The 24,155-nt window shown below is 36.8% G+C and overlaps 1 protein-coding gene across 1 annotated transcript; it reads left to right on the top strand.

Moving 5' to 3' along the window:
* The first annotated feature begins 4,421 nt into the window (after positions 1-4,421).
* Positions 4,422-19,148, top strand: LOC118271017 (uncharacterized). Its single transcript, XM_050695691.1, has 13 exons — positions 4,422-4,664; positions 5,555-5,600; positions 6,099-6,200; positions 7,098-7,202; positions 7,705-7,818; positions 9,548-9,676; positions 10,064-10,171; positions 10,628-10,759; positions 11,240-11,395; positions 11,646-17,021; positions 17,314-17,466; positions 17,856-18,068; positions 18,689-19,148. Exons 1-13 carry the CDS (start codon positions 4,605-4,607, stop codon positions 18,811-18,813), a joined length of 6,819 nt encoding a protein of 2,272 aa, XP_050551648.1. The 5' UTR covers positions 4,422-4,604; the 3' UTR covers positions 18,814-19,148.
* The last annotated feature ends 5,007 nt before the right edge of the window (positions 19,149-24,155 follow it).

Here is a 24,155-nt window from a genome sequence, read left to right as displayed (position 1 = left end):
GCACAGACGACCTGCTTGCTTCCAGCTGGCCTATCTGGAAGTCATTGGGGGAAACCTATGTTCAGTAGTGTACGTCTTGTGGCTGATATGATGATAATGAGACTTCTAGAATCTAGATCCATAATGAAACAAAACGTTCAACTTATTACAATATTTAATTTTTATTGGCCACCATTAAGAAATGGCGGCTTTTACTCAAATAAAATCTCCGTAATAGAACAGTTATAAAGAAAGACATTTGTTATGGTTGAAAATATAATTCTTGGGAGTGAACAGTGAGGAATCAGAGGGATCCAGATAAGCCGGCGACACCGTCTATAAATAATTTATTAACTGCCGCTTTGCGGATGAAGCCACCAAAACTGCGGTTGTCATAATAATGTAGGTATTGAGGGATTTTTGACATATTACACTTGAATCACATTCTTTAGTGACATTATTGATATAGGATATAGGATTCGATATGATCATATTTTTCTTATGGTATAAGCTGGTTAACGAGCATACGGATCACCTGATGGTAAGCAATCGCCATGGCCACCCGAAACACCAGAGGCGTTACAAGTTCATTGCCGACCTTTTGAGGGTTAGGAATTTAAGGGTTGTTGGGGAATCAGGGATTGGGAATGGAGGTAATTGGGCCTCCACTAACCTCACTTATACAACGAAACACAACGCAAGCGTTGTTTTATTTCGGTTTTCTCTGAGGCTGTGGTATCAATCCGGTCGAGCCGGCCCATTCGTGCCGAAGCATGGCTCTCCCACACTAAATAAAGCGAAGATTATTGACTTCTCGCTATTTTCATGGCCAAACTGAAACAGTTGTTACTGCGCCTCTTTGTTGAAGAATTTTATGTTTCAGCAAACTACGGGCGGATTCATTTTAATAATTTTAAATAAAAAATCTTTTTCAAAAAGGTATGGATTCAGTGCTTAAACAATTCTTCTGTATTCTTTGTTTTTCTTGAGATAATTCTTAAAATCAAGGACATACATTGATGTAATATCGGGTAATGAGGAATACTATTTTTATGTTTTCCAGATACTTAGCATCAATGTAACACGAGTTCCTAATTGTCTGATCCGCCTTCGGACTACCTAGCGGGTTACCGGGGCTCCGGATCGAAAAACAGGAGTAGGAACGGGGTGTTTTTTAGTCAGTAGAATCTGATACTCCCTCTTGCCTCGAGGCGGGAGAAGTCATTGGCTGATTTTCCCCTTAAAAAAGTAATACTACTATTTATTAATTTTCGTTATGTTTTAAGCTTGGAAAGATTCTACCAAAAATTCTATGGAGATTGACGACTAACACCATCGCTAAACATCTCTACAGCCTCGTGGTAAGAATAAACTGACGTTCCTACGACTAACCCATGAAATTCAATCCATTATACCATTTCGATGTAATCAGGTGCCTACTAGTAAACAAGGTATAATTATAGTGTGCGCATATGTAGTACTATGTACGTAGTAATGAGTATTTGCTCAGATTAAGCCAGCGCACAATAGGCGCTGATTAGTAAATGTTTGAACAAGTTAATGTTATTGTAAAGTATGACGTTGAAGAAGTACTTATTGTTAGGATACATTTGGTGTTGATGGTGTTTTTCGATGTACTGCTTTGTTGGTTGTAGAGCGAGGGGTTTCAGATTCTGATGTTTTCTGGGTAGGTTTTGATGGCCTCGGCTTGGAGAAGGAGTTTAGATTATTTTTATTTAGGAGTCTAACACTCCCTCACGCCTCATCCTGGAGTATTCGCATTTGTAATATTAGTAAGATTCTCAATTCGAGAAATGTGTTTATAGAGATTCTAACGAAAATTACTAATAAAGTCAGCAGTTTTATAGTTATGTTAAAGGCCAGTAACAAAACTTATGCGAAGATGTGAAAATGTATCTTGCATAGAAACAATAAAAACTGTCCACGATGCGGCAATGTTAAATCCGCCTATTCGTTTTGACGAATGCATGTATTCGTCAAATGATGCAAAGTTAACAATAGCCTTAATTCTTTGCTATGAAGCTTGGTAGATGCTTTGGGGAACACAGCTATTAACAGTTCACTGCTGGTCCTTCTCTTAAAAAAGGCCAGTTGCGGGTGTTCATATGTGACGCGACACTGATCGCTTACCATCAGGTGATCCATCTGCTCCTTTAATTGCCTCCTATTCCATAAACAAAATCACACCTACCGTATTAAGTAAATGGTTTTATTTTGTGTGCAATGATTACCATTTAATCCAAGTATATTGTAGCTAGCTTTAGCCCCAGACTTCGCCCACGACCGACGACGACTAATCGATTTAATAGGTGCTTAAATTATCGTTATTGTGATATCGTAACAGACTGACAGAGCTATTACGTCCTTTCCCTGTTCTAAGTATATCAGTTGTTGTACCGAATTTCATCCAAAAAGGTTCAGTGGTTTAGACAGACAAACAGACTTACGTATAGACAAAGAATAACTTACACATTTACCAAATTAGTATGGATTAACGTGGATTAGCCTTGGTGGTTACTTGTGTACCGTCGTTTTACTGAAATGGCAGCGTGATTGAGTAAGTAAAGATTTCTTTTAATTTGTTACTTTAAAGGTCCATAGTTCATTACCTTTTTTGATGTCCTTAAAACGCTCATGAAATATTTCATTGTCTTTATTTAAAAACCGAAGTACTTAGCACTTATAGATCACATCAACAGTCTATTAAGTGGCCACTGCTGACCAGAGGCCTCTTCTCGCACGGAGAAGAGTTTGAGTATCTATCAGCATGCTTGCTCAATGCGGGTTGGCGATTTCCAACTTATAATAAATTAGCAACTATGTATAAGCCTTAGTTCCCTCACGATGTTTTCTTTCACCGTTTGTCAGTGAGTCTATATAATCTTAAAAACTACACATAACTCTGATAAAATCACATTGGTAGGTACTTGCTGTTGGTAGGTTGCGAAAGCACTCTCATGTATTTGAAGCAGGCGTCTTAAACCTCCGTACCGACGATTTTTTTTTTTTTTTAAAAAAAACGTTGCCCCACATTAGGATTTTCTCCTGTGTCGTGGGTGCGTTTACAAACATACAAAGTTCACATGACACCCAGACCCGAAACAACAATTTGTGGATCACACAAAGAGTTGCTCTGCGGGAATCGAACCCGCTACCCGTTGCCGGCAGCCAGTTGCCCAGCCACCGCACCAACCGTGCAGTCAAAGTCAAAGATTATTGATACTTATAGATCATCAAAACTAAACTCAATGTAACAAGCAATAAGTATCCAATTTAAGTGACGAATCGGAACTAATATCCCAAATAACTCGATGTCTCTGAAGTTTAGCGGCAATTAGACGTTTTCAAGAGTTGGCCAAGTGGGAGAACTAACTTAGTCTAGTGCTCCTAACTAGACGTCTAGAAGTCTAGATTATGTCGGTTGGAACTGTACAAGGATTAATTTGTATGGATCTATCAAGGAGAATATTTCATGATGGAACTCATCAGCAGTTTCTCAATTCGGTTGTGTTAATGAATAATGATAAATTAATTGTGGTCTCTGTTAACCATGATAGAAGATCGTTCTGAAAGTATTTGAAACTAATGAGTGATTTATTTAAAGCTTATATAGGTATACCTTATTTTTCTAGAAGTGCGTTTGATTTCTGACATACATATAAAAATACTATATTTTGTCCGCGCTTTCGCTTGCGTTAAAAATATTACTATAAATAAAATTTATTAAGATCCTTTCTTAGGGGATGCCTACGTCATAGTAGTTTAATTTATGCATGCAAAGTCTCAGCCCGATCGGTTTTAAACTTTCATCCCCTATTTTATCCCCTTGGATGCCTACGTCATAACATCTACCTGCATGTCAAATTTCTGCCTGACCTGTCCAGTGGTTTGGGCTGTGCGTTGATTACTATGTCAGTCAGTCAGTTATATGTATTTAGATAGATGGTGATCAATCAGTATTTACCTAACATAAATATTTGACGCAAACAACCGTAATGACACAACACACATCGACGTTCTCATACAAAAATCGTAGTAGAAAACTATCGCTTTCAATATTTCTGAATGTTCAATTCAGAAATAGCTGGTAACTTTCTTATTACTTACGAATTACATTCCAATTTAATGTAAATAATGTAATTTAAAAGCGACCTTGAACGGAAAATCATTGTCACCGTTCCTGCTTAATATCGACGTTATTTTTTTTTAAAGGAGACAACTACATCCACGTCTTCTGCGTATGGAGAGAACCGTGGAAGTGCAACAGACTTCAGACACCCTCGCAATAAGAGGAGAAACTCCCATTAACAAAACAACACCGCTACTAGTTTATCTACTCGCAAACATTTAAGAGAAAATTAATTTATGTTCAATAACAACCATCGTAACCACTAACAAATACACATAGCACCTCCAACCAACACAATTTGCAACCTTAACACTCGAATATAAAGTTGATTATCAATAATTTCTTCGAGAAACTATAATAAAAGTTAGCAATGTACTTGTAATTTGTTTATAATGATTGTTGGGAATACTCATTAGCGATTTGTGTTACCGTATAAAAGATTTCTGTATTTTCAATGCATGTGTCGGCGTAAACTATGTTCCATTGTTTCTTCATAATGGACTGGCTAACTTTCCAATTTTATATTGTAATCTGGGTAAGAACATAATCATATTAATTACCTATATATAAATACTTCATTATCTTTCTTTTTTTATGGAATAAGCCGGTAAACGAGCTGACGGATCACCTGATGGTAAGCAGTCGCCGCCGCCCATGGACATCAGAGGCATTACAAGTGTGTTACCGGGAGTTAGGAATTTAAGGGTTGTTGGGAAATCGGGGATTGGGAAGGGGTGCAATTGGGCGTCTGGTTACCTCATTCACACAACGAAACACAACACAAGCGTTGTTTCACGTCAGTATTCTGTGAGGCCGTGGTATCACTGCGGTCGAGTGTGATTTGGAATGGAGAAATGGACTATAAAACTCGTTGACTTTTGAGTTAGTATTAGGTATGTTTAATTTTATGTAATCGTTATTACATATTAGCATATAGTATAAAGAATGAGACCTGATTTTAGTTTTATTGAAGTTTGGTTTTAGGAACGAATTGTTTTTACATTTATTTACATTTTATTATTTTATTGTGTTAACTAACAAACCAAGGGACTGAGAATTACAACTTTGAAATAGATAACATGTACTTGTATACATTTCGAATCAAACTCAGTTCAGTTTAATTACAAAAGAGTATGAATTAATATAATTAGGTACTCATCAACACACACATCACACGTATCAACTTGAATATATTTCACGCGATTCAAAGAATTAATACATGACATTTGTGTTAACTTTAAACGGTGTAAAGAAAACTAGATTGGTAGGTGCATAAAATTCTAAAGTGTGGGAGAGCCAGGCTTCAACACGAATTGGCCTTCCGACCAGAGTGTACGGCCACAGAAAACCAACATTAAAAATAGCAACATTTGCGTTGTGTTTGAATACCCACAAATCTAACTGCAACTAATCATATTTTTTCAGATATTATGCACATCAGAAATTAAGACACAATTATCGACCTATAATTGTAAGTACTTAGTTCATAATTCTATGGCGCCCAAATATTTTAATCATGAATACCAGTAATATTTAAAGTTAATGATATGTCGTCCATCGTTTTATAGTTAAAATTAAGTATGTTACAGCCTCGTCTCCACTTGGAACAGTTGTCGAGCGACATGTATTGTGTCGCCAGGGACATCGGGCGATGTCGGACGATGTCGGGCGACGTCGGACGACATCGCCGCGACATTATTGATTGTGCGACAAGAAACAGTTTCAACAATGTCCTTATGTTCCTAGTGAGGACGAGGCTTCAAGCATATCTGAACTTTAATGACAGGGAAATTTATCCAAAAGCTGATTATTAATTTCTAGAATTAAATGGCCATAGATTGGCAAAACTATGACAGATTTGTTTAACGTTAATTTTCTTTTATTTGCTCTCCTTTTCACATTAGTTTCTTTACTAATCGTCTTTTTTTTCTTTATCTTGTCTTTTTAATTAAATTATGTTTCTTTTCAGTGCCTTATTGCGAGCCAGGCCAGCCTGTTCCCTCACTAGATAAATGCAACACTTGCATTTGTTATGAAGGAAGAGTAATTTGCACCAATTTGCCGTGTCCAGGTAAGATATGCATATGATATTATTAACGAGGGCATTCGAAGCTACACTTTTGAACGAGCACCTAGCTTCACTGATGGACAGACTGACAGACTATTATTTCTTTACTTGTTAACATTTCAAAAATACCTATTTATGGTTAAATAGGAATAAATGATTTCACTTTGACTTTGGGATATATATTGAACGGCGTTATACCACGGCTTTACATAAAACCGGCGTGAAACAACGCTTGCGTTGTGTATTGTCGTGTGAGTTCGCTCCGGAGGCAACGCCTTTGGTGTTGCGGGTGTCCATGACCGGCGTCGATAACTTACCATCAGGTGATCCGTCTGCTCGTTTACCGACTAAAAGTAGGATAAATGGTAGAGGCAACTCTATGCGAGTAAAATATAGGTATACTTTGTATACTAAACGTAAGGATAAATGGTAAAAGCAGCCCTAGACTATATAATATAGCTATACTTCTCTATAATTATGTACTTTATTGGCCCTTCATATCCCCTACATCCCTAGGTAGGGATAAAGGCTTATTCGAAAGTACTCTTAACCGGCGTTCTTTTGTCAGTAAATGCATGATGAAGTATGTAAGGATCGAAGGGAGAGTTGCTTCTTCACTTTTCTTTACAAGCTTTTATTTAACTGACAATCCATGAATGAATGTATGTATGTAGTTTCTCTTTATGTAAATTGGAATCTTAATTATCATTGAATTTTGAAGCAGATATTTTCAACCGATTGAGCTGAAATTTTGTATAGATACCCGTGTAGTTGGCATTACCGTAACTCCTTAGTTGTTTAATTCAAATGATGTAAAAGCGTGTCATGACCTATGAGATATCTAGTAAAATTGTTGTCCATATATTCCTTCTTATCTTAAAACAAGTATTTCTTTTTCAGCCCCATCTTGCACAAATGGTGAAACTCTGCCAAACCCAGATCCATGCAACAAATGTGTGTGCAGCAACAATAAAGTGGCTTGTTCCGACTTGATTTGTATACCAGGTACCTAACCATTGTTTTATACAGGATATCCCTGAAGTTGATGTCCAAAAACACAGACGAAAATATAAAGATTTATTTAGAAACAATAAGAGTCAAAACATTGGCACAGGACGTAGTTTTTCTTGGATAACACATACATTTTGGTAATTTAAAAACTGTATGACTTAGATTTTTCTAAACATTTTTCTGATACCAGTTGCAATCTTGCCAATTACCTGGTGCCATTTGGGCGTCGACTTCAGAGACATTCTGTATAGTTATATTAATAGGGTATCATTAAATTGAAAATGCAACACTATTTAATAAAAGCGTTGCATAAAAGACCCTGAACTTATGACCATGTAACTACAAGCAACAGATACAGTCTTTATTCGAACGCATTTAAGACATGCGTTAAATACAAAGTTTTTCGCCGTTGCATTCATTACATTTTTGTTATTTTTTCCCAAAAACATTGACTAAGAAAATTGTATGATAACTAATTTATTTACTTTTTTTCCAGCGCCACAATGCATAGAAAAGAAACAGTATCCCGCACAAAACAAGTGCAATATTTGCATGTGTTTGAAGGGACATATCATGTGTACCACAAATATCTGCCAAATCGAAAAGAAAGGTAAGATTCTTACATATTTTGAACATAAAATGTCTGCCGTCGACAAGTGGTCCATCGAGTATTCATTATTATCAGGGTCGGCAATTGAAGTATTAGGTACTAGACCCATTTTCGGTATTTCGAAATTTTCTCAAACCCGTCCATGTAACACGGTGTCTGCAGCAACAACAAAGTTGCTTGTTCAGACTATATAGCCAGGTACGGTACCTCACCATTGTTTCTACTAATTATGGGACTATATATAGACAATATGGTGAAAAGTGGATGTATATTGTATAGCGACATTATGTGCTGTAAAGTGCAGCTCTGCTTACACCTTTGGGGATAAAAAAACTCATAATCAATAGATATTATATTTACTATTGTAATCCGTTAATACAAATTCAACTTTAAGTTTGCATTGGCATATCTACCTACCATTCGTATGGGCAAAATTTATTTGAAAGGGTATTTTAAGGGGGTAAGATCATCCAATGAACTTTTCTGCGGACCTTGGGCGAGGTGAGAAGGAGTGCCAGACTCTTACTTGACCAGTAAAAACCACCACCGTTCCTACTCCTGCTTATTCAAGCCGTGAGCCCCGGTTCAATGTACATACGTATAGGTAGTGCCGTAGCTCCGGATCAGTCATCAGTCCTACTGGGCCCCATCTGTGGGGCTAACTTGAAAGAGTGAATCCTAAACCATACTTAGTAACTTAAAAATAGTATAGTAACATTTACCTACTCATATATTAATATTTTATAATGATATATAATAAATAATAAATGATCGATAGCAAATCAATTTTGTTATTGATTATGTTCTGCTTGTGTGACTATCACTAACAATAAAATAATAAAATAACGCAATTAACTACTCATAAAGATGTCACTATATTCGTGACGTATGTTTATTACTAACTTTAGATTGGATGCATGTACAATATAATTGCAATATCTTACCAACAATTTACAATTTGTGTATCCAATAATAATAATTTTATTAAACTTCTTCCATTAACGTTGAAAATAAGTCTAAGCCGACTATGGTTTTGCTTGGTCTTGAATCCTCTCAATGCTTTACTGGAAGCTTCAATGTTTTTTTTAATAAAAGGGAAAATTATGCTATGGCTTCTCCCACCTTGGGCGAGGCGAGAGGGAGTGTCAGACTCTTACTGACTAAAAACCACGCCATTCCTACTCCTGCTTTTCGAGCTGGAGCCCCAATAAACCCGCTAGATAGTCCGCAGCTTCATGGCTGGGCCATAATTTGTCAAGAGGGGGTCCAGGTTTACCCCACTTGTTTTACATGGATGGAACTACTGAAAATAACTATACATTTTGTGGTTCCATCAAAATGGAGTTTGGAGTAGACAATTGTGTTGTGCAGTTTGAGGGTCTAGAATTATCAGATTTCACAAAACTGAGATCACTATTATATCCGCAAATGATACAACATGTACCTATGTATATCAGAATGGTTTTCCTGAAAACGGCACGCATCGTGAGGAGTTTCTCTCCTTAGTCACCGGTAGCTTGGACCATGGACATGGACTATGATGTTGGTTGGCTCCCATTTTTATAATTTTAAATATTAGTTACCGCCGCCGCCAGAAATTAGAGGGTTTGGCTATGATGAGACCGGAGAAACGTGGCAGTAGTATGGGCAAAATTACTTCCAAAATTTTAGCTCTGTTGATGTTTAGGTACTTATGATGAATATTATTTTGTTCAATCGTTTTATACAGTGGTGCAAGAATCGTTTGCAATAAACGAAACTATTGCGGATGACAGTGAGGAGGGAACATTAGGAGCATTGGCCGCCCCCCTTCGAGCTTCGGCCAGCGTTGAAGATATCACACTCAAAGATAGAACAGGTAAATGTGTTGTGTGAGAGTGTGTTGGTTCGATTTGAAAATATCGTTTTGGGTTGGATAGTCTATTTATAGAGGAAGGCTATAAAACATTACTCTACGATTAATAGAAATCGAGTAGCGGATGAAACCCCGCAGAAGTAGCTAGTACTTAATGAAGTTAAATGACTGCAATGTATACTAATATTATAAATGCGAAAGTTTGTGAGATTTTGTGTTTGTCTGCATGTTTGTTACTTAATCACGTCAAAACGGCTGAAGGGATCGGAATGAAATTTGGTACAGAGGTAGATTATGGTTTGGAATAACACATAGGCTTTTTATCGCGGGTGAAGCTACTGGTGGAAGCTAGTAATGAATAATTCTATAACAAGCATAATATTTTTACAGGTTTAGAATGTGATGCTAATGATGCTAAGGTTTACAAACCAGACGACTGCAATGAATGTTACTGTTTCGAGGGTCGACTGGTATGCTCCGATTTAATATGCATACGAGGTATAGTACATTTTGTTTGTGATGTAATTAATTAATAATGGACCTTAAGGATATGAATAAAAGTTTAAAATTAACTGCACACATTCTCTTAGAGGGTGGGAAAAGATGTAGTGACGGTATAGTAGAATATTTTGTCATTACATCTATTCTGCACGTCTGTGTCGTGAGGGCTCTTATACAGAGGAGGTCGAAAGTCCAGCCGAGGACTGTTCCAGTTTGCTGATGTTGATTCTTCCATAGCTCATTTACAAATAATACAAACACATTAAAAGAAAATACTTCAATAATAAAAGTGTCAATAAGTATCGAAGATCACACAAAACAAATGAACTGTGTTCCGTTGAAAATTTCTATAGTTTATTTTTTCTATTTAATGAATAAATAATATTATCATAAATAAACTACATTAACAACGATAAGGTTCCTTGATAATGATGATGTGGTGATTATTTCCAGGGTCTAAATGTGTTGAGGGCCAGGAGATACCCAAACCAGACAGCTGTAACTCCTGCAAATGTATTGAAGAACACATTATATGTACGAACCATGAATGTCCAGATACAATCTCAAAGAATTCATTTGGAAAAGGTAAATTATTGTTTTTTTTGTCTTTTTAGTATTTTTTTTTATAATAACTGTCGTGAGACATACTAAATTAATTAAAAGTAACGGTTTACTCACGTAAATATTGAGAAAAGCTCTACGAATTTCGAGTCACAGAATTGAGTAGGTTGCACGACGTTCGCCGCGCCCTCGCACGTTGCTCATGAGGAAGAGTCCCTCTGTGGCACGAAACTAGTAAAGCTTTTCGCTGTATATTTACGTGAGTTACCCCTTATTTTTAGTGATTGTTTTTCCGGGGCTCTGACTCAAACAACAGGAGTTGGAACGTGATGGTTTTTAGTCAGTAAGAATTTGAAACTCCCTCTCGCCTCGCCCAAGGCGGGAAAAGTCAGTGGACAATTTTCCCCCTAAATACACCTACCTGAAATTAATTATTTCCTAAAGGTTACATATTCTTGAATTTCTTAGGTAATACGTAAGATTTGTAACTCTGCTTTTTCACAGAAAACACATCAATACAATTGAAGCCACCTGAGCAATGTAAGGAAGGTGACGTCATACCACCGCCGCCGCCACCCAATGACTGCAACACGTGCACTTGTGTAGACAATCGCGTTGTATGCACTCAGAGAGAGTGTCCCGATGATGAATTCATACCAGGTAAAGTAATATGTAAATTAAGTAAACAAATATCACAAGTACTTAATTACTCCCCTCCCCAATCTACCCGATCTCCGATTTCCAAATAAACCTCAAATTCCCAACTCCCAAACCTCCTAGCGCCTCTGGTGTTTCGGGTGTCCATGAGTGACGGCGATTGCTTACCATCAGGTGATACATCTACACGTTTATCGGCTTATAACATAAAAAATCACCAAGGCAAGAGTCTAAAAAGCATTATCTTTTTCAGCAATCCAATCAAGATTCGTAAGATCAGAAGAAGACGAAGATGAACACAGTCAACTTAAAGTGTTTGATAAACAGTTATCAGTAGAACCTATTGTTGATATGTTACTTAAGAACCACGACAAAAAGCCGTCGAAACTGGTACACACACATGCATACAATGGCTTCCAACAAGAAATAAAAGTCCATTCTGGACAATTGTCCAAAGATACTTCAAAGTTACTTAAAGCCTTAGCCAGTAGCCTGCACAGCCCAGCACTAGCTGACATTGGAGATAAATTATTATTGCAAAAGTCTCAATCTACATTGCCTAATGGTGATACAATTAATATAAGTACAAAGAATTCATTTGATTTGCAAGAGCTTCCAGTTACGCAAACCAGTAAAATAATAACATCAGGTTCTCTGGGTAATGAAACAATAATAATAATACCAGAATCTTTGGCTAAGCAGAACCATGTGACTATTATGCCAGTAATGACTAACCATGAAACAGTTTGGAACACAGTTTCATCTCCACCGCCAATTGTTAGTAAAAATATGTATGAAATGTATTCTCACGGGACTAAAGAGAAAAAATTGCAAGAAAACCAAGATGGTTCACAAATCATAACTATTAAGAAACATGAAATCGTTACTGAACCAAATAAATTGGATCATTCGGGTGAAGAACATTTCATGACTCAAACTCGAATCATGGTACCGACACCAACGGGAAATCCACATTCGGAAAATCTACAACTCCAATTAACTCCGAACCCAATAAATGTCCACAATGGTAGACCATACTCACAATATTCACAATACTCAAACCATAATAATCAATATGACGCGTTACAGTATGAAACACGCATTAAATATGCCAACTCGATTGTCAAACCTGGTTCTAAATACACTTTTATGAGCTCGGCGTATGGACCAAATTCAGATTATAAAATCTATCCCATTGCACCACAAAATCCACACACAAAAAGCGTAGCGATCCAATTAAATCCAAACTCGATAAATGCTAACAATGGCAGACCACACCAGGTACTATCCCGTTTCACTGAGTCAAATGTCGCACCTGTTACAACGTATACTTTGTTGACCTCAAAATACAAACCTAGGCAAGACCAAGATAGTCACAATGTACAATTTGGTTCAAACATATCCAAAAAATACAAGATGACAGTCAATCATGTCCAAATGAATCCTCAAGTAAATAAATATGTATCGAACGTTAACTATACCCCACAACGTGGTTCTTTCCCAAATGATCAACATAGACCTAGAGATGTCCCAAATAACCGCATTAGACAATTCAAATGGATTTCAACCGACAATAATATCAAATCTTCACGTGGTAAACAAGTACTTATAAATAATAGAATCAGGCAAACAACTAAATATCCATCTAACTATCTTAAAAATGTAAATGATGATGAAAGTAATCCTTATTTGTCACATTACACAACAGAAACTAATTGGAATCCTGATAAAATTCCACCTAAATTCACTTACATGATCACGCAAACTACTAGTCCAAAACCTCACACCGTTTATCATAAGACTGTAAACTACAAAAATTTTGAACCTAGACATACTACAATAAGTTACCAATCAGAATTAGATCAATTATCTAATGACAAATTGCAAGTTAGCCATGACTCGTATAAACCTAACTACATACCGATTAAACAAACAACTATTAACTATAATATGCCTGAATTTGTTCAAAAAATAAAAGGAACGAATGATATTGAACCTAAATTGAATCATCACCCTCCTGATGACTCACAGGAAATTAAAGATCACTATCAACAAATTAATGTTTCTCCTATAATGTCTGTAGTACAAAAGTATAACTCACACGGTTCTATGAACAAATTAAGTGCTAGTAAACAGTATGTGCCTCCTATAAGTCAGAAAATAAATTCTGGCCCCGATGAAAGTCACATTAATCCTCTAACTTCTTCGTATCCAAATGTTATTGGTCACTCAGTTTATCCTGATGAATCTGGAAAGAATTTTCTTCCAACTCAATCAGAAACAGTTCATATTACCACTGTTTCCACGAGGTTTGATCCCGGTCAAAATCGTTTAGAAAATAATTCACAAAAGCAATTTAAATTTAAACCCATACGATTTGTGAAACCGGTTAAAAAACCACATTCAACTCCATCGAGAATTGTTGAGATCCCACAGTCACCTGACTCAGTAGATCATGAGCCTAATAATGATTTCTTATATGCAGATAATGCCAATCGAAATAGTTTAGCTAATAATATCTTACCATATCCTTTACAAAATGAAAATTTACCAATATCAGTAAATTGTGATTGGTCTTATCAATCTTGGAACAATCCAAATTTAGGTCACGAAAATCCATCGTATTTTAATCCTAATCAACCCCAATTACAACAAGAACCGCAACCTCATTTTGTAACTCCATATAACCACAATTATCCTGGAGATGGTGTTACTGCAACACCTTTGGTCGCTTTCTCAGAACCCGCCTATACGGTTCCGCAAACTCGCTTTCCAGATATTATTAATCAGCCCCCAGACTTACAGCCAAGCCCTGAAAATATTCCTCTTGGACCTGGAGAACTTAGTAGCCCAGTTAGTCAACCCCCACAGTTGCAATCGAGCCCTGTATATATGCCTCGTGGACCTGGTGAACTTAGTAGCCCAGTTAGTCAACCCCCACAGTTGCAATCGAGCCCTGTATATATTCCTCGTGGACCTGGCGAACTTAGTAGACCGGTTAGTCAACCCCCACAGTTGCAATCGAGCCCTGTATATATGCCTCGTGGACCTGGTGAACTTAGTAGCCCAGTTAGTCAATCCCCACAGTTGCAATCGAGCCCTGTATATAGCCCTCGACGACCTGAAGAACTTAGTAGCCCAGTAAGTCAACCCCCACAGTTGCAATCGAGCCCTGTATATAGCCCTCGACGACCTGAAGAACTTAGTAGCCCAGTAAGTCAACCCCCACAGTTGCAATCTAGTCCTGTATATAGCCCTCGACGACCTGAAGAACTTAGTCGCCCAGTTAGTAAACCTCCACAGTTGCAATCGAGCCCTGTATATATGCCTCGTGGACCTGGTGAACTTAGTAGCCCAGTAAGTCAACCCCCACAGTTGCAATCAAGCCCTGTATATATCCCTCGTCGACCTGGTGAACTTAGTCGCCCAGTTAGTCAACCCCCACAATTTCACTCAAGCCCTGTAACTCTCCCTCGAGGACCTGGAGTACTTAATAGTCATTCTAGTCCAGCGCCAGTTGTTGCCCTACAATACCCATCGAGGTTACCAGAAAGTCCTTCAAGTCCAAAAGGATTCATAGATCAAACTCCAAATTACTATCAAGAAGAATACCTTCAATACATAAATCCTAATCAGTATCCAAATTCTCAATCGAGGCTTCATGAAAATACTGGTCCTGCTCAAGAAGTAATCCACAATTATGAAAATCAAAATAAATATTCAATTACCAATTATGAAAATTATGACCCTTATTCACCTCAACAGTCTCAACATGCCCCTGGCTCAATGGACCATCCAAAGACCTATGATGATTACCAATACCCTTTCCATTCTTCAGAATATTTGCCAACGTTAATAGAAAGTCCAGGACATCATCCACCTAATGTACAATTCCCACCAAAATTGAAACAACCGACTGGAATATCAGAAAAGCCTTCGCCAGATATTGTTTATCAATATCTACCTCCACCACAAGGGCTTGAGTCATCTCAGGATCCGCATGAACCACAAAGTTTTGAAAGTTTTTATAACTACCCAAATAAAACTCAACACTTACAATCAACAATGAATCAACAAATATCAAGAAATTTTACCTTAGATTATTTACATGCCCCTCCTCAACTCCCGTTTGAGCCCTACCCAAATAAAAATGGCGGGAATATTCCACACATTAAAGAATATAGAAATCCTCACTCACCACATTTACAATCAAAACCAGAAAGTCCACATATACCAGGGGACTATAAGTCAATAGATGATTATTCCCTTCCTGAACATATTTCTCCTAAAAACACATTTGAGGTACCCCACAAAGAAAATGTTTCAGACGTATTTGATGATACCTCTGAAGGTTTCAAATACCCGCCTAGTTCCATCGAACACATCACTCTTTCGAATACTTTAGTTGAGCATCCCAATACTAAAATTAGTACAACAGTAACTCCAGATTTTAATGTCCGTGGAGCTAATACCGGATTCGAGTTTATATCGGAGTCCATTGAAGATACTACCCGCACAAAAAGTCCTATTACTGAAATACCTGATGATTTCGATGGACATGGATCTGGCGGTGCATATCAATACACATCTAATTCTGCTGAAGATCAAAATAAACGTCCTTGGAAACTACTGATTTCAACAACGGTTTCACCACATAATCTTAAACCAGAAAACGGTGAATACATACAATTCTTTAACAATTCATGGACATCAGAAGAAGTGGATAAAATTCACGAATCTCTAAATTCCTCGACGCCCGAACTTAAGCATGATCACGAGGAATTAGAAGGTGATTGGGATCCAACAGATTTGGACAACAAATTGTTTAATTTAAATCCAAATGATTTAGCGAATTTGTTGGCAGTTGCAAACGATACAAAGAATTTGAACAAATTGTATCCATTACTCATATTGTTAATTAAAAACTTTACTAACCCAGACCTTAATAATTCCGAAGTTGACGAGGGTGATTTAGACCAAGCAGACTACTTACCTGTTCTATTGTCGATACTTGCTAAGTATCAAAATGATATGATGAAATTAAAACATAAACAGCATATTACTAATAATAGTGTTTTAGCTTTACTGAAAGAAATTACAGCATATAATTATACACCTGAAGACGAAATAGATATACAAAAAATTTACAATGCGCTTTCTAAATTACCTACACTGAATATTAATACAACAAATACTAAAGTAACGCATGACAATGTTGAAGAATATTTACTAAAGTTAATAAATAATATTCAAGAAAAATCTATGGCTACAACGGCACACCCTGAAAAATTAACAATTACTTCTAAATTTAAGCAAACCAAACCAGCCGTGTCTCATAAGAAATATCCAAATTTACTAAGTATATTACAAGATATTCAAGAAGGAGATCCATTGGACCTGCAAGCTCTGGTAGATAATCTGACAGTAGACAGCAGTCAAGGTGACGAGAAGCCTGTAGAATCAAGATTTTCGGATGCAAAGCCGAAATTCATGTCTAAACATAAATTGAAAGATCAGAAAGAAGAATGTGGAGACGGTACGGCATGGATTAAAAATTGCCACGAGTGCACCTGCCAGGCAGGACACGCGCATTGTATTAAAATTCCCGATTGCGCCCTAAGACCGTTTGGTAAGCAATGCTATTATTACATTAATCGAAGTCAAAGTCAAATCATTTATTTCAATTAAACCAAAAATTCCAATTAAACAATTTTTGAATTGTCGACTAATAAAGAAATAAATAATAGTCTGTCAGTTTGTCTGTCAGTGAAGCTAGATGCTCGTGTAGGTTTAAATGGAGAAGGACGAGCAAGAAACTACATTTCGTTACTTTAGCAAGAAACTCCATTTTTACTCTCTCAAATTTGGCCAACTGAAGTGTGGTACAAAATAGCATTTTGTAATTCAACCGTGTTTTCTAGGTGTACCAATGATGTGCAAACCATATACTCGTTTCAACATGAGCGCCTGTTATACTTGCGAATGTAATGGCGATGGGATTCCTGAATGTGAAGGCTCAAGTTGTGTAACAAGACCATTTCCACCGATGGAAGAAGAGACATATAAAGGGAAAGGTACTGTATCTATACTATTTACATCACTATGTTAAACTAAGGGTTTACCTGGATTAATGTCGTGGTAGCTCAGAAGTTAAAGACTCCTCATCTATGTGAGCATCCTACCAATGGCAATTAGTACCAATGTGACTTTTTCCTAGTTATATGTACTTTCTAAGATTATTTAGACACCACTGACAAACGGTGAAGGAAAACACCTTGAAGAAACCTAGGCTGTTAATTTCTAATTATAAGTTTCAAGATGCCAACCCGCATTGAGCAAACGTGGTGTTTAATGATCAAATCTTCTCCGTGTGGGAGGCCTTTGGTCAGCAGTGGGCACTTATAGGCTGTTGATGATGATGATGATTACCTGGATTACTTTAATTTTGAAGCTCTATTCACAGAATTCTTCGATGAGAAAAAGACGAATGAACTTATTCAATACTACAAGACTTACAAAAAACTACCTAAAGATTGTTCAGATTTGAGCTTCATGTACCCAACGTGTAAGCCGGGAACTAGCTGGCTCAGTGAATGCAATAACTGCACATGTAATGACAGAGGCAAACGTGAATGTACCAAGATGCTGGACTGTTCACTGCTTTCTGTTTCTTACGGTAAGAATATTTTTTGGTAACACGCAACACAAGACTTAACTTTTCTCTGCAATTAACACATTGAACGCCGTGGTGGTCACTGTTGACCGACGTTAGCGGAGGATTTGCCTTCAACAGTTTTCTATTGGCAGTCAAAGACTTAAATATAGTGATAGAGATAAATAGTATCTAGAACAGAGCTTTCCAAATAATAGTGGTCCGTAGAAGAGTAATAAAATAAAAAAATACACAAGACTTTGTTCAATAGATAATAATCTGTCTGTTTGAGTGAAGCAACAAAAGTCACTATTTTTATAAGTGACTGAGAAAATCTGATTGTGGGACTACATAAAAAAGTAATAATTGTTGTGATCTCTGACCTAACAAGAATGATAGAAAAGTGGACCTTGATCATGAAAGATTGGGAAATCTCTTTTTGACTTCTCCTGCTTTTAGCGATCCGAGATGGAGTGTCTGACTCTTACTTATTAAAAACAACCTTGTTCCTTCTGCTGCTTTTTGAGCTAGAGCTCCGGTCTCCTGCCCCTCAGGACTAGAAAATCGAATAATTAGTAGTGTGATTCTTAATGTAACTAAGTGTAACTAGTAATGTAGTAATTCTTCCTGTCGACTGTTTACAGGTGAACCAAGTAAATGTAAGCCGAATACGAAATTTTATCCGAAGTCCAGTGGTATGCCGTGTGTAGAGTGTTCCTGCGACGACGACGGCGAGCCTCACTGTCCCACTACCGATCATACAATATGACTGTTATAATTTGAGATTAATACAAGTTTTATACATTTTAGACTATGTTAAGTTTACAGCAATGTAATGTTTTTGAGAAGATGTCTAATAAGATGGTGTAGATGTCTATTAAGTCATAATAGGGATGATGACGGGGTATGAAAATTAAAAATCTATTTAGTCCATCAATTAGGTAATGAAAATATATTACAATACTTTGATAAAACAAATCAAAGTTCAATTCAAATCAAAGGGAGCAAATACGTCATTTCTACGTATAAAATGTACCTAGAGGTGAAGTCACGCAATATTTCAAATCGACATATATATGAAAGTATTGGTTTCTCAAAGAAAAACATGTCTAATCTAATTTTTAAATAAACTACAAGACGGACTTTAGAATAAAGATTAGTCATCTTCCCTATTGTCATCTTCCTACCGTTATGTCAAATTAAGCTTGCTGTCCATGAAGCGTCAATTGACGAATGCATGCAACCTACAAATGAATGTAAATAGAATTGTAGAAGGAGTGAGTAACGCAACGTTGCCGCTCTGTGAACATAGTCTGGATTATTCCTACGCAATATGCAAGCATTCGTCTCGCAATCGTCAATTGACGAAAGCGTGCTCATTAGGTGCAGTTGACGTGGACAATACGCATTACTTTAAACCGAGCATCCATATTATTTCCCTTCTGTCTTGATGACGTGTGATAAGAAGTTACGTGCCATTACATGACATACTTACCTATATTTCTTTAGTATCGTTCCTCACACAATCTATTTATTCCTTTCCCTCCAAAAAATATTATAAGGTATCAAAAATAATTTAAAAGTGACAAAATACAAATATGCCTGGTTTTGCTTTCTCAATTCCAATTTTAGTAAAGTATTTGTATATTTGTGTTTCTATGTACATAGTAATAGACCCATTAAAGTACATAATATACACGCAAATCACATGTGTTTTAGGTGCTTATTGTAAAAAAAATGTATTTTATGTAATAGGTATAAAATTATAGGAAATTTATGAGATGTTTTTTATTGAATTTAATTTCCTCGTTCATAAAGAATTGGTGAATTCTGCAGTTTTTTATCACGTCATTTTCCCTACTCCTGGTTTTAGAGCGGGAACCCCGGTAACCCGCTAGCCAGTCCGCAGCTCAATTGTAGTTTAGAGTTATGCTTTGACAACGCCTGATTTTAGCAAACACAGTAATGTATTGTAAAACTAGAATGTATACTATACTGTAGGTACTAGTGAGACAAGTGAAACTACTGACAGCTAATAGCATACGTTTTTAATACTGTCTTAGAGATGTGAGTATTGATACCGTGTACGCTTATATACGCGCAATATACAACAACTTCTGATTTAACTAAAGTTTTATTGAGTGTTTGATGTTTCAAATCGTTGTGCAGAAATCACCAAGCACACTTGTAGAAAAACAACGACGACATTTAAAATCACCTTTTATACTCATAATAAAGGAAATTTGAACCAAAATAAAAACAATTCAAGGTTTAATTTAGTAACGAGTAGCCAATGCAATGGCTAGCAAGTTTCGTAAATAAAATATACGGGCCTGCAAAATAAAAGCTCTTGCTTTGGCCGTGTTCCCTTGAAACGTAATAAAAATGAATGTTTAATTCTTGCTCGGATGCAGTGTTAAACTACACATATGTAACATTAGGTTCCGTTGTCTGTATGTTTGGACACATATTTATACATACAATATACAATGGAAAGCTGCTGAATGATGGATTGATACCTTATTGACTTATCATCATCAACAGCCTATTTATAGTGGCCACTGCTGACCAAAGGCATCTTCTCGCACAGATAAGGTTTGAACATTAATCACCACGCTTGCTCAATGCAGGTTGGCGGTTTCAGTTTACTCACGATGTTGATGTTTTCTTTAACAGTTTGTTACTGGTCTAACCGCCGCACTCAGAGACATTTAATGATTACATAAACTATTCTTTAGTAACAATTTTGTATCAAAAACAATTACTAAGGACTGGGCTAAGTTAGCATTAAATGACTCTGAGTACAGCGGTTAGTCATCTTAGAAAGTACATAAATATAACTAGGAAAAGGTCGTATTGGTATTTGCTGTTAGTAGGTTTCGAGGCGCACCCTCGTGCATAAGAAGCGAGCGGTATCAATCAAGTCATTTATTAACTCTATTTTTTGTTAAGAATTTAAATTAAAGCTGGTGTTTGGCCCAGAAGTAAAATCTAGGTTTTTTAAACAACATAACTATTTGATTATTCAGGTGCTTTGATGCCAAATATGGGCTGGCTCACTAAGAATCTGAATCTGAGGCTGTTTTAGGAGGCGCCATATGATAGTATAAGTATTGGATATATCCTTATATAAAAGTATAAACATAAAGTTTGCTGCTTAAAGAATAAAAAACTAAACGAGTAAAACCAAGCGCTTAGTGTTAACTAGACAAACGGTAGCAGATGTAACAAATAAATATAAATTTTTGTCCAGTGGACGCCACGACAGCAGTGGGAAACGCATTGCGGTGCTCACTACCATATACATTTTTAGTGCACAGTGATAAATATAATGGCAAAGTGCAGACAAATTGGACAAAACTAGTCGGCTTTAAATTTCTCGAAAAAATATGTTTATTCCTTTCCTTTATTGGTTTGGTAATCCTGTTGTTGTCTCATTTAACTGATCATGTATTTACTCGTGTTTATTTTTTATTTGTGTTTTTATTCTACATACATACAAATCCTCACGCATGTCTCCCATGAGGGTAGGCAGAGACAATGGAACGCCAATTGCTACGATTCTTACACACCTCTTTCGCTTCATCAACAGTCATCATGACTTCGATCAACAGTACCTTTATAATTTTAATTTTACTTTTAATTTGGCCCTTTTTTAATATGTATATATGAATATATTGTATATAGCTATAGTAAAATGCTTAAAAACCTTTAAAATATCAAATTAGACAGACAAATTAAGCTAGGTTTGAATAAAGTGACGTACAACGGCAGACATTTAATGAAACGGTCACAGGTGTTCTCAACTTTGAACGACGACAGCGCTCGCGGAATTAAAGGGAACTAATAACTCTGACGTTTACTTGATAAAACTATCTCAATGGGCAAGCGGTTTAAAATGCAGCTGCTGAGTTAAAAAGTCTGGATTTCGATTTCCTTGTTGGGTTTTAATTTTAGTAAATTGGTTTATATGTATTGGTTCATCCTATTCCAAAATTGTAATGGTAGCTTGATTTGTCATCATCTGTCTTATAAAATGAGCTTGGACATGGCAAAACGCTCACCCCAAGAGATGACCACGATGCATGCAATATTTCGCCCTTTATCCTCGAAGGGCAGAGGTGCTCATTACGGCAAGTAATGCCATTGTACAATGTACACTCACTTTTCACCATTTGTATTAAAGTCCCATGATAGGAGGTGAGCCTATTACCATATACTGGGCAGAATTCCGATGCATCTTCTTGGAATACTCTCTTAAAAATGGCGCCATTTGTGGCTGGGCAATCAGCTGCCACGCAACGTTTTTTTTAATGGAATAAGCCGAATAAGGTAAACGAGTAGACGGAGCACCTGATGGTAAGCAATCGCCACCGCCCATAGACAGTTGAAACACCGGAGTTTAAGGGTGGTTGGGTATCGGGGATTGAGAAGATTGGGAAGGGGGGCAATTGGGAATCCGAAAACGTACCGATGCAGTAAAAAAAGACAATGTACTTTATTACAAATCATTGATTTATTTGACTTAACGCAAAAGTATGTTATAAAGTGTAATGATTGATTACTTGATCAACACACCTAGCTTCGGTGAAGCACAAATTGTGGGCATCAGAGTCGTAGCCCCCACACAGGCAGATACTGCAGTGCTGCTTTGGATTTTGGACGAAAGTTCCAATAGGACATTTTACGGTACCTGCAATAGATGGTGACGGGGTATGAAAATTAAAAGTCTATTTAATCCGTCAGTTAGGTAATGAAAAAATTAGACACGTATTTTTTATAAGATCTTTCTAATTGTTACGTGAGTTAGCCATTTTAATCCTAGTTATTTGTTTTTCAAAGTCAAAGTCAAAGGCAAAGCGTTTATTTCAATTAATCTTAAATTAGGCACTTTTGAAACGTCAAATTGAATTGTCCGTCAGTCTGTCCGTCCGTGAAGTTAGGCGCTCGTTCCAAAGTGTTGCTTCGAATGGAGAAGAACGAGCAAGAAACTCCATCGTTACTCTTGATTTAGTCCATGACAAAGATGATGTTTGTATGCTCTATTCAGTCATGAGCGTGAGGGAACAGCGGTACACGTGGTCACACGTAGTTAAAATAAGAAGTCGTATAGATACTTACTATGATCTGAAAAGTGAAATAAAACCAATTGTATTATTTTTGAAATTGGAAAAAGAAATGTGGTTATAGTATATCTAGTATCACATTACATAAACAGCCTATAAGAGGCCACTGCTGACCAAAGGCCTCTTTTCGCACGGAGAAGGTTTGAGCATTAATCGCCACGCTTGCTCAATGCGGGTTGTCGATTTTAAACTTATAATTTCCTCACGATGTTATCGTTCACCGTTTGTCAGTGGTATCTAAATAATCTTAGAAAGTACATATCTTTTTTTTTATCAAGGTTTCCCAACCTTCAAAAGGCGTCTAAGCTTTCTGGGGATAAAAGACTAGGGAGTGTGGGATTTTTATCTCACTAAAACCACCCCGGTGGCCACTTTCACCACCTGTAAGGGGCACCGGGTCCTCTAATAGAGAAAGTATATATTATTATCTATAGTATTTAGTATTTAGTATCGGTAAGTAATATTTATTCCAACAGTAAAGGGCACCGGGTCCTCAAATAGAGAAGGTACATATCTAGAGTAGGTATTTAGTATCGGTAAGTAATATTTTGTTCTCTTTTTGTTTAAATGTCGGTTATATATAAGCTACTAAAAGTGTATAAAGATTACGTACCTGGACATGATTTAGGTTCTATGGAACAGAACCATTGTTTGTGGGTACACTTGCACCCAGCACAGTATGGTGTGAAGCCCATCCGAAAGGCGTCAGTATCGTCGCAGTCCTTATCTAAAAAAATAAGGAATAAAAAATTATGAATATGTATTATATCTATACTAATATTATAATGCTGAAGAATTTGATTGTTTGTTTGAACGCGCTAATCTCCGGAACTACTGGTCCTATTTGAATAATTATTTTTGTGTTGAATAGTGCATTTATCGAGGAAGGCTATAGGCTATAAAACATCACGCTATGACCAATAGGAGCCAAGCAGAGCGGGTGAAACCGCGCGGAAGTAGCTAGTCATGTAATAGGGATTGAGCC

The sequence above is a fragment of the Spodoptera frugiperda genome, chromosome 9, assembly GCF_023101765.2.
Source record: "Spodoptera frugiperda isolate SF20-4 chromosome 9, AGI-APGP_CSIRO_Sfru_2.0, whole genome shotgun sequence".
Lineage (NCBI taxonomy): Eukaryota > Metazoa > Arthropoda > Insecta > Lepidoptera > Noctuidae > Spodoptera > Spodoptera frugiperda.
The sequence above is the reverse complement of the archived record's forward strand: the minus strand, read 5'-3'. Positions and strand labels throughout refer to the sequence as shown.